The sequence below is a fragment of the Haliaeetus leucocephalus genome, unplaced genomic scaffold, assembly GCF_000737465.1.
Source record: "Haliaeetus leucocephalus isolate CR32 unplaced genomic scaffold, Haliaeetus_leucocephalus-4.0 Scaffold577, whole genome shotgun sequence".
Lineage (NCBI taxonomy): Eukaryota > Metazoa > Chordata > Aves > Accipitriformes > Accipitridae > Haliaeetus > Haliaeetus leucocephalus.
The window spans coordinates 3,130,164-3,141,998 of record NW_010973013.1 but is presented as its reverse complement, the minus strand read 5'-3'; the positions used below and the strand labels follow the sequence as shown (position 1 = coordinate 3,141,998).

Sequence of the window (11,835 nt, the reverse complement as noted above, 5' to 3'; positions counted from 1 at the left end):
TGTGCTAGAATGGAACGGAAGAAACATGAACACAGAACGCTTCCAGATGTTGTAAGAGAAATGCTAGAATAAATTCAATGAAGTACCTTCTTGTACAGAATTTAAGCCACAGTGTCTTTACAACTGTGTTAATTACTCAGCTCTTTAAGCACACACACACACAGGGAGTGTATAACCTCTGAACTGCAGTCTGTTAGCTTTATCCCAGCACGCAAACCCCAGTTTCTGTTGTTTCCCTCTGCCCCCCCCTTGGACCGTCCCTGGGAAAGCCCTTGAGAAGCTTCTTTTCCTACCTCACTGAACAAACTGCTGCTAGTAATTCTTCCACCCAGGGCAATCCTGCACAGCAACTGCAGCTCTTACAGGCTTACTGGTTAAATGTTAGATCGTTTCTGTCAGCCCTTCAGCTAATTTGAGGTGGTGCAATAATTGATAGTACCGGAGTGTGAATTGGTACTTTAGTGACAAAGGAAACGGGTGTCATTAAGGAAAGCTTTCTTCACATCATCCCAGTGATACAGATAAAATCTTGCATTGTCACTGAAATCCTGGCGATGCTTTGGCAACAGGACAGACAGTTAAGCAATGCAATTGCAGAATGACCAGGAAACTGTCTTCGATGCAGCCTGCACACAAGTAGCAGAGCACTCTTTGGTCCAGGCAATTAATTCATGGAAATCATTTGTCACTGATGGTATTATTTGTTTTCTAAGAAAGAGGACAGGCAAATCCCCCAACCCTTGTTTCTGAGTGGCAAGATTTGATTAGCATCAGTACTTACAAAACAGGTTTTGCAAACTGGGGTAGTGTGCTCGGACAGCACCCGGGAGTACCAAACTAAATGCTTGCTGTGGAAGAGCTCAGAGATGTTATGTTTTTTACATTAAAAACAAGCCCAAACTAGATTTCTGAATTCATCTAAATTCCAAGAGTTAAGAGGGGGGGATTTAAAAAAACCACAAAACCAAACACAAAACTCAACACAAAAAAATCCCCACAGCAAAGCATTTTACACTGGAGACACTGGAAGGAAGCTTACTTAAAACCAGCTGCTAGTGCTGAACAGTATTTCTCTCAACGCACCGTACCCAGCAGACTGGAGAATTTCAGCAGTAATTCACCACTTCCCCCGACCAGAATTACCTCCTCACGTATTCCATAGCTAAGCAGCAGTAATGTGTTTAGCTCCTTCATTTTTTACAACTCCCATTCTGTAAGAGTATTTCAGTTGAAATTCTATGATAAAATAACTGCAGAGCAATAATCATGCTATCACCATGGCTGGGGAAAGCCTGCCTTTCCCCCTTCACCTCCACAAACTTACAATCTATCTCTTGCTGCTCGTGCTTTTAAAGCTTCTTTAGAATGCTACCCTTAACATCATAACCTGGCAGTTTATCTGCATTTGTGCAGCATCAGAGCTGCTGCCCCAGATCCAAGAATTCACAATTACAGCTAATCAAAGATGATTAACTTTGCAACTTTTTGTTCCCATGTATTGTTTAAGAACACTTAGCAGTATACAGGTCAGATTCTGCCCTCGGTAACATGCAAGAGGCAGGGCAACAAAAACTCAGAGTGTGCTCCTATGCAAAGAAGAGCTGAAGAAAACAATGAGGAGCTTCGACTCTTCTGAATAGAAGAAAACTGGAATATTTAAATGAAAATTGCTATTATATGTGAATACTATACTAGAGTAAGAAACTGTTCTGATGGTGCTTACCTCCTAAATTAATCAGCTTTCATGAGACTCTAGGAAACTACCCCATTGAGTTTACGGAGATAGAGACCAGTGTGACACTTAATACAGTCCTAAGCTAGGCAGAATCCCTCCCCAGTGACATGACAAGAGCTGCGAGCCTAATAACCTTGGAGATCACAAATATTCTCTTAGTTCAAGCTAAAGAGGCCTTTGCACAGCAGCAAAACACCCGAAGCGTGACTCTTGTTAGCCCCACCAAGCCCATGCAGCAGCAGTGTGATGGATCCCTAGCAGATGAACATGAAATTCGGAGCAGCCCCTGACTCAGACTTCCCAACACAAGAGCACTGCCCCATTAACCAACCACCACATGCAATTTTGGCATTCGTCTAAAAAAAGGTTTTAGTTCAATGTGTCAGAAAGGTAGGTTACGAGAGCACACTACCTCCCCCCTCTTATCGTTTTTTTTTTTTTTTTTACAAGGGTGGTTGCCCAAATCAAGCCCTCCGATTTCAGTCTGCACATTTCAAAGGTTAGGAGTATGTACACGTGGATTCTGGTTTGTTCCCTTACGAAGACAGGAAGCTTACCTCAGTGTTTGGATCCAGGGCCAGATTCAGAGTCACTTCACTGAAATGAAGTCTCGGACTAAAGAACACCTTCACATTCCTTTGCTGATGCTCCAGTACACCCATTTCTATGGAAATAGGCACCCCTTCTTTGGTGGATAGCATCCATGGTAAAACAGCTCCTTGCAACCCTAAGTTGAAGTTACTAATGCACATCTTTACACATGAATTATTTCCTACATCTATGTTTTGACAATACACTTAACTGGAATATTTTTCATGCACAAGGTGTACAAAATGAGTCAATGCAGTGTTTGTCTTTAGACCACTATCATACACGTATTTTGTTAAAGGAACAAGGGCTCTAAATCCTTCCAATACAGACAGTATCTGGCATCCGGATTGTGGCACAATGTAGTCTTCTGCCTTTGTGTTGCTGTTTGTACAGGGTATGTCAAAGGCTATTGAAAACCTGTGAGGTATGCAGGTGGCTGTCCATTTTCAGGGCATGGTGAAAGTTTCTCTCATGACCACGGTCCTTTAAAACTTCACCTGGGTTCCACTTGACACACACAGGTTCCTGATGAAGGTCATTTCTACTTTTGTAGTACAGAAGAAATTTTAAAGGGCTTTACTCAGTTTTAGTGCTTAAGCACAGGAAAAAGAAACCAAACCAAAAACCCCATGAAACACCACTCCCTCCCAACCCAGAACACCTCACAGCATCTACACTCATTCTCTATGCTTCCTCTCCTCTCTCTTTCAAGCAATGCAGTATGACCAGTGTCTTTCTATTGCCCTGCCAACACCCCCATAACCGCTGTGCCTTGAAGGACTTCCGAAGACCGGACTGTAGCTGGAACACAACTTGGGAATGTGCTATCACGTCACTGTTCAGCGCTGTTGTATACTTTTTTGGTTTGGATAGAGGATGCTCTCCCCAAACCCACCACAACCTCTGCCAGCTGCAGGAGATCTCCAGGTGTTCCACAGCAACCACCAGTTTGGCACGGAAAACCCCAGACATGAAACACTCAAGGCAGTGAGCCGCGGCTTTACACTTAAGCAGAGAACACACAACTGAGAAAAGCTCACAGGAAGGGCATGACAACAACCATGCGTATGAGTTGATGCAACAGCAGCTGGGCCTTGCAGTTAACATCTGTTTCCTGTATCCTCCCTCCCCCTTGTTTCTTTTACTGTATGGGGGCTCTGGTGATGTGAAGCCTCTCGGGTTAGTTGAAATTACAGCTTCGAGGGTGGCACTTTTGGAGCAAGTTGGCACAAAATGGAAGGTAATGCTGTCAGATCCCTTGCTCGTGGGGTACTGGGTAACAGGACATCTCTTCAAGGCTCAGGGGCCACAAGGGGAAAAGTCAAGAGGGTAGAGGGCTCTCACGGCCCTTGCTGGGTTATGTGGCTCTTGTTTCTAAGGACGGGGTCCTCGTAACTGCTAGCGCAAGGTGGTGTGGAGGCTTCCAAGGGTAAGCCCTGCTGTTGGTATCCATAGTTGACATTCCCACAGGGGAAGTGGCGGAGCCTAAAGAGAGGCACTTCTTTAACACTTGCTGTTAGGGAAGATGGCTCTAATAGCAGGGAGGAGCCTGGCAGCCTGCCAGTCACAATGTTGGGCCCCACAGTACAGTTTCCTTCCTGTCCCAAATTCTCCCTGTCGGGCACCTCCTTCTCCAGCAGAGAACTGCTTTTGCTGGCCTGCTTCTCCGCAAACCAGGAACCGTAGGTTGGATTCCAGAGGTTGGTGGGCTTGTTTCTGGAGCCCCGGCTTTTGTGCAGCTCAGAAGGGGGATTGGACTGGGCATAGGCCATGTTGATATGTCCCCCCGCTGAGGCTGACTGCACCTTCCCCGGCACTGGTGGTTCCAAGGCTCCCACTTTCCCTAGAGGTTTTCCAGCAGTGATGGCTGATGGCAGGGGTGGTGGAGATGGCAGAGTTTGCTTGTCATCCTTTCTGTCTTGGTGTGTGGAGACCAAGAGAGGAGGAATTCCTTCTGGATCATCAGGGCGCATTGCTACCTTCTCCTCCTCCTCAGCTGATGGGCCATATTCTACTGGCAAAGCAGTGTTGATGACATCTGGATCCTGCCGGGGAGAACAATGAGAATTTCTCAAAGTCTGCTACCATCATGCATACTCGGACTTGATTAAAGACCCAACACATCTGACAGCTGTCACGCTATGATCACAGAGCATTGTTCCCACTACCCAAAGCCCACATCCATGTGTAGAGGATGCTAACAAAATGCAGTTAGCCATGAGATGCAATGGTATACCCTTAAAATTGAACTCTTCAAAAAAAAGCAAACCCTAAACCTCACCGCAGAACAGCAGAGGCACAAAACCAATGAAAAACATTTTTTATGTCCAGCCAAATTTCCTGTGGGAGCTTTGTTTTGGAATCTATATCATCTCAAAGTTCATAACATTCTCAGATAATATTGAGAAAGTTTCAGCCATGAAATGATTGCCTCCACACAACAAAGGAGGAATGGGAATGCAGAAAGAAGGCAATACTGGCAGACCCCTTGAAGCCCGAATCCATAGGGACTGCGGTTCTGAGCTATTTAAGCAGTTTTGAAAATTAAACTGAGAGAAAATGTGGTGATCTGGGCAACCTTTAATTATTGCTAGATACCACGGCAAGCTATAGATAGCAGGAAACAATGCCCCCCAATCCCAGGATCCAAACACACATGAAAAACAGACCAAGCCTCCCGAACAGTGAGGGAAAGCAAACTGACTGAGGCAAATAACTGTGTGAGGCCACGCAAGAAGCCTGTGCTGCTGCAAGCAGCAAAACATTTTCCAAACTACTCCACTCCTTATAAGCTAAAAATGGTAGTAAAAAATAAACAAATCAGATTTCAGCCTGGAAAGCCAGCCACGTCCCTTCCTCCTTGCCTAGCCTCAGAATCCCCAGTCCTTTAGCATAGCTGTCCCCACCTGCCTTCTCCAGCACAGTCAGATTCAGAAAATTGCCTACAGCTGCAGAAGCCACCTGCAAAGGGTGCTCTGAGCCAGGGCCATTTCTGCTCTGCTGACCATGTCGTAAGGGTGAACGCTGGGATGGAGTGGCTGACGTGAACTGCGTACGGGTGCTGTCCTGTCTTGGCTCTTTTGCTTGTTGGAATCTGTGCCTTTATAAGCAGAAGCAGAGCTACAGGTCTGCTATTTGTAAAGCTGTGTAAGCCTGTGCCTTTCAGCAGTGAAAGAGAAGAAGAATCAACCTCCAGGTGAGGTGAATGTCCCAGGCTGACATCAGTCTCCCTGGACTGCTGACTGCAGTAACGCAGTGCTGCCTTCTCATCTCATGTTCTGGCTTGCCTAGACCGCTCCTCAGGAAGAACCCTGTCTCCCCATCTCATTCGAGACAAACGAGCACCAATACCTGAGTGCAGTACTCAATCCTCTCCAGGATTATGGCAAAATTTGGCCGGTCTTCAGGCTGGTGCTGCCAACACTGGGTCATAATGCGATAACTGAAAGAGCAGAACAGGAGAGGCTCACAAATGGCAGATCCTGTTGGTACATAACAGCTAGTCCCTGCAACTTAGACATCATAAGCATGCATCATCCCTCTGACTTCTAATAAATAAGAGTGCTCTGCCTTCCCCACAGTCGGACAACTGATGTACTGGTAACCACTGAAATGTGGCCACCAGTGCGGTGAGATCCACAGCACATCAGAGAAATAACTCACCCACCCAAAATCCCTTGGACAATTCACTAAAGGTAGGCAGCGCTAGAGATAATGGAGCTGAGTTTTCCCTATCTGTGAACAGTCTCATGCACTTGCAGTTTCACAGCTAACCTAAGACACAGAAATATTGCACCATCTTTGACCAAACAAGCAGTGGCCAGTACTTCCCAAAGGGGCCCTGAATTACTCTCCAAAACAGACAGAAAAATTAGAGTAGAGAAGTCACTGGCATTCGAGTCCAATAAGGCAGATCAGCCACAATAAGATCAATCTTAAAAGTCATTAACTTTTGACTAGAGAACAGCATTTGAAACAGAAACTTATTTGCATGAATATGTTAAAGTTAAAATCTCATACACAGGGCCAGGGCAGTTTTTAGGTGGATCCATCCTTCCTCCATTGGTGACGAACTCCAGAACCTCCTGGTTACTTTTGCTAGGGTAGGGCATGTATCCCAAAGAGAATATCTCCCACAGCAATACGCCAAAGGACCTGAATACAGAAGTGAAGGAAAACAAAGTGAAGGATACAGGAATGACCATTACCAAGGGGCAATGCTGTCAGCGTTGCTCTTTGCAGTCTGTGCTCAGGCACCTTGTGGAAATCACTGCTGCAGGGTTCAGACATAAATAAGCTGCACAGTTGTAATGGTGGACTTTGAATCATTTAATAAATACTAGTAGTTGACTGTTAAGTGAGTGAAGTATAGGATATAGGTAGGTAAATATGGTTGCTTTGTCCTTGTACTCAGATGTAACAAATGTGAAAGTCAGGTTATGGATTTGTGAGACATCAGCCACTGCTGGAGACAGGACTGAGTGGAGCAGTGGTCTGACCACTTATGACAAACTTTTCCTCTTGAATAAACTACCCTGTGTGAAATTACCTGACAGTGAATCCCCACTGATGCTCTGAGCCCCACAGCCCCCACCTGTAGCTCAGAGTACAATAAAAACATTCCCTAGCTAACACCACAGCCATGGGCCTGTGTGGTGTGGCCTGCAAAGCTCTGGGGACAACATCTGGGACAGGACCCCCTCCAAAGCATTCATCTGGTCAGCTGCTTGGAAATCACAATCTTGTTGATTAAAATTGCGAAGAGCTATGTGCAGCAATGGGAAACTCTTCCGCTTGGTGCCGAGACAGGCAGCAGCTCAGCTGTATAACAGAACGTACCTCCACCCCTCTGCTGGGGCTTGCTCAGGAGCTGTGTCCTGATCACCAGCCCCCTCCCCTCCACACATATCCCGAGCTCTTGCCTCCTGCTCACCCAATTTCCCTCCCCCTCCTCTGGCCACCAGCAACTCAAGAGCTTACAGTGCTGCTGCAGGCCAGGAGAAAGATGAAAGCCACAATACATAATGCCCTTCTCCCTCAGTGGCAGGATGGATCCTGCCTGCAAGTCTCCCGTGGAACTTAGGCTTTCCTCCCTGTAGCAGCAAAGCAGCACCTGCATCTGCCTCAACCTCCCTTCCCTGCCTGCTCACCTCCCCAGCAGCACCCGCCTTTGCACAGGTCTGATCTTTCTGTTCCCTTGTCTCGTCCAAGATTACTGGCTCTGAAAGACCCAGTTTGTCTTTTTAGTAAAGGAGAAACGAACAAGAACATGTGCTTTTTACAAATGTTCACACTTTAGGAAAGGGGTTACAACACAGACAGACCAAGCAGACAAAGAAGAAAAGGAAGCGCACCATGTGTCTGTTTTTGATGTAAATATCCCTTCCATGAAAGCCTCAGGAGGCATCCATTTGACAGGCAACATTGCACACCCACCCTTCCGATAGTAGCTGGCTCTGCAAAGAAGAAAAAACCCAGAGTCAGCCAAGAATTCAGAAAATGCCATTAATTTGGGATTTTTACAATTAAAATATTAGAATTATAAGCCAGAGGAGAGACTAATTTAGGTGAAACAGCATGGCAGAGAAAATGCTGAAGAAACCTGTTCCTTCTCACAAAAATAGTGGAAATGGGCAGACCATCAAGGACTGCTCTAATCTACCTCGCTTTAGGCCTGATCTGGTGAACCCAAGTTATCCCTATCTGTGTCCATACTCCTAGTGAATCACTCACACAGTAAACTGCTGGTGGCAGAGCCACTTTTCAGCCATGGCAAGATCTCCACCTCACCTCACACGTGGTCACCTTGAGCATTGCCACCAAAAATAAACAAAGCCTGTCCCATATGTACCCAGTCTAAAGCACTGCAAGCGAAATCCAAAACCCTTTATAAGAATGAGGAGCTTGATGAGGAGGATGCTTGGCCATTAGAAATGGGGCAGTAGTACAAAAACCACGTCCTGTGGTCCTGAGACAGAAATTACATCAGTCCTTTAGTGTTGTCATCATTTAAAATAAAACCTACAAGCCCCAAATCCTGTGCTGGCGGCTGCAGGAGGCTGCTCATGCAAGCTGGTATCATTGTTCCTAACTACACAGCTTGAGCATCCAAAGGATATTCCTGGACACAGAAACATGTGCAATCTTCAAAGGCACCTTCAAAAACCCAGCACCAAAGCGTTCATCTTGGCAGTCGGTTCTGCTGATTGTGTAAGTGTGACAGATGCTACTTTGTCCCAGCAGAGTCCCATCTGACAGTGGGGCAGAGTGGGGGCTCTTTGTGAAGGGAGAGAGAGGAGGGGAAAAAAGAAAAAAGAAGGCAGCTCCCATACACTTGGGTGTTTGAAGGTAGCACTCTGTTTGCATCACCTCAGGCTGTGATACTGTCAGATCTCAAGCTAAGCAGAGCCAGGCCTGGCTTAGTAATAGCACAGGAGAATCCCCAAGCAGGAAAAAAAGGTGGCAAGGCACTGGAATAAACAGTGTGGGTCACTGAGTACAAGGCATTCCTTCCTCCTAGTCAGAGGCAAATCAATTCCTCACCACAGCAGGACGTGGCACTGCACTTTTGGAGGTGCTATCTGGAAGATGAGGTATCAAACTGCAACCCTCATTGCTCGTGGTCATTAAAGATTTCCTGGCACTTCTTGCAAGAGGAGAGTAGTTAACCCTGTGTCCTGGCTGAATTCCAGTTTGGGTGATTACATTTTCCTGACCTTCCTCTGCACTTTCCTCCTTTATGTGCAGTAAATTGAGGAGATTTACTGATGACACCAAACCAAAGGGGCAGGGGTAGTAGCAAGGAGAGAGATTAAACTCAGAATGATTTGGGACCACAAAACAAAGGGCACATCAGTGCCATTCAGTGTGGAGAAAGTAAAGGACAAGAAACTGAGGACAGAGTACAAGAGGGAGGAAAAATGCCTTCCTTGACCATCAGACTTCATTACCCAGAAGAAAGCTGTCAGGAGTGGGAAAAGTCTCCAGAGCACAGTTAAACTACAGGTGAAGGCAAACACCAAGAAAGCATTAGCTGGGGTTCATCAGGGTGGGATCTCCACTCTTGCCTTGCTAGGATTATGCACAGCAGCACACCAGCCTGCTCTCCTGCACAAACACTGCTCCTCCCTCATTTTAGCAAGCTTCCAGTTGCAGATACCCTGGGCTTAGCTCTGCTACCTGTATATATCCCGGGCCATTCCAAAGTCTCCGATTTTAGCCACTCTCCCAGGCCCTCGACAGGTAAGGAGGCAGTTCCTGGCAGCAATATCCCTAGAAGGAAAGGGAAGAAAAGCAACAGAAAGAGAAGAAAAGAGAAGAACCACTTAATCATTTGACAATTTTGCAAGCCAAAAAGAAAACAAAGAACAGTACCTACTTTCCTAAGCTGCAGAGAGCCCACAACAGCCAGAAAAGTCAGTGTTTATGGATAACTAGTGACATTCCAAATTCCAACCTACCCCAACAGCAGGAGCCGCTCTGTTCTTTAACATTTCCTTTTTAAACTTCATGTAACATCTTCCAGCTGAAAGGATGGGCCTCCTGTGAGCCTCCATTCATCCCAGGAGCTATTTTATAGTCTCGAAGGAGTTGCAAGCAGTGAGGCTGATTTCAGCAACATACTAATCCCAACATCAAGCTGTCTGGGGAATGATCCACTGACCTGTTCCTAGTGTGCTTGTTCAAATATTGTCAAATGGGTGTCGTACTGTCAGAGACAGGAATAACAACAATGTGCAGGTGTTGCTCTGAAGACTGAAGGTATGGTCCTGAATCTGTGTATGCAGGTAAAGCTCCAGCTCCACCTCTGCTGTGCTGAAGTAAACTCTGAGATCTGAATAACATGGTGGCATACCTTGTCGTACTTCTTTCAGAAGAGTGAACTACAATCTCTCTCTACTCATCTCTACCCAATGGGCAGAATTTTAGACACTTGCCAAACACGCTGTTCTGCAGGATCAAGTAATAGTCACAAGGTGTTGCACTTCTGGCTGTACTTGTACAGCCGTTCTTTGAGAGGGAGAAGAAAAGGGTTCCAGAATGAGCAGAAAGGCACTAAGCAAAATTCATGACAGGGACAGCTTTGAAGAATTCTCTCACGGGATTGTGTTTCCATTTGCAGAGTAGCCAAACAGGCTGCACAAGTCCAGGCACCGAGACAGAGCTCAGGATCTTTGGTAAAACTACAGACCTCTGCAACCTGATTTACAGCAGTTTTTCTGTTAAGTGCTTCTATTATTCTGATTTTATCTACCTCGTTTAAAGGTATCCAGCCACCAGAGCGCAGCAGGACATAAACATATCAAGCAGGGCATTACGAGTCTGTGCTGGCCTGTATGCAAGTCATGCCAGTGCTGACAGAGACGTGTTCGCCTACCTGTGAATGAAGTGGTTCTCCTCCAGGTACTGACACCCACAAGCAATGTCACGAGCCACGTGGAGCAAGTCCAGCATAGAAAGGGAGGAGGGCTGATTCTACCAAAAGACAAGGGACAAACGTGGGTTAAAAGCAAGAACATGGCATGATTTGTCACTGATACGGCGCTGAGAACTCTCCAACAAGTGACATAGCTCAGGTGTTAACACACAAAGGGATTACCAAAATGCACAAGAGAGAGTTCATATCCACAAACTATGCAAAGGATGTGCAGGCACAATATCATACAAATCCCAGGGACAGAATCAGAACAGCTGGATCTGACTTTCCAGCTCCATTGGGATGCCCCTGTAAGAATTTCCCCCAGTTCTCATGGGAGATGCTTCTGAATTTTCAGCATGGTTTTTGAGGAGATCTGTAGCATGAGCTGGTCTTCACTCAGTTTCTTTGTATTATTGCTAGCTCCTCTCTAAAGTCACCTTGAACAATGAGAATGACATTTTGTATAATGGCATGAGTCACATTTGCTCTTTCCCTCCTCCACATCTGTGTAGGTTTTATCTTGCCCCTTAGAGCACTGACACAGGTTTGTGTAGCCAACGGCTATGGAACATAAGGCTGCCAACTCCTTGTTCCTGCCCCTCTGATGAAGTCTACAGCCCTTGCCAGCGGGAGCCAGATGCTCTAGTGAAAAGAACAGGCTTAGCACTGGCTTGTGTTTGCCGGCCTCTGAAGCCAAACCATCAGCTTCTGCACTGAGGTGTGAATCAGTGATCCCTGTGGCCAGTCCTGTGGGGGAGGAGGAAATCACTGCTGCCAGCGGGGCGATGACAAACAACTGGGTGGCAGTAACTGCTTATTCCACAGCAGCCATTTGCTAGCTAAGTGTTTATCTGTGGCCTTAGTTATTGGACCAAACAAGCCTATCCCATCCTCTAGCTCTCTCTTACGACACCTGCCGTTCTGCCCAGTGCCCAAAAGGCACACCTGCTCATGGGTCTCTCCCACTGATGTACAAACCAGTACAGGTTCTCCAGTGACAGGCACTCCTGGCTCTCCTAGCCCGTCTGTTGCGATGAAACATATCTCCAGACTGATGCGATGCTGTGCTGGCCATCCCACCTGATCTAAA

The 11,835-nt window shown here is 46.4% G+C and overlaps 1 protein-coding gene across 1 annotated transcript in view; it reads right to left on the bottom strand.

Annotated features, from left to right (window-relative positions):
- Positions 1–3,666: 3,666 nt before the first annotated feature.
- Positions 3,667–11,835, bottom strand: part of ALK (anaplastic lymphoma receptor tyrosine kinase) — a 219,971-nt gene continuing 211,802 nt past the window's right edge. Inside the window, exons 23-28 of the mRNA XM_010577848.1 lie at positions 10,704–10,801; positions 9,506–9,598; positions 7,681–7,782; positions 6,347–6,481; positions 5,678–5,768; positions 3,667–4,371 (exon numbers count right to left, since the gene is read on the bottom strand). Coding sequence (XP_010576150.1) covers positions 3,667–4,371; positions 5,678–5,768; positions 6,347–6,481; positions 7,681–7,782; positions 9,506–9,598; positions 10,704–10,801 — 1,224 coding nt within the window. The remainder of the gene's footprint in view (positions 4,372–5,677; positions 5,769–6,346; positions 6,482–7,680; positions 7,783–9,505; positions 9,599–10,703; positions 10,802–11,835) is intronic.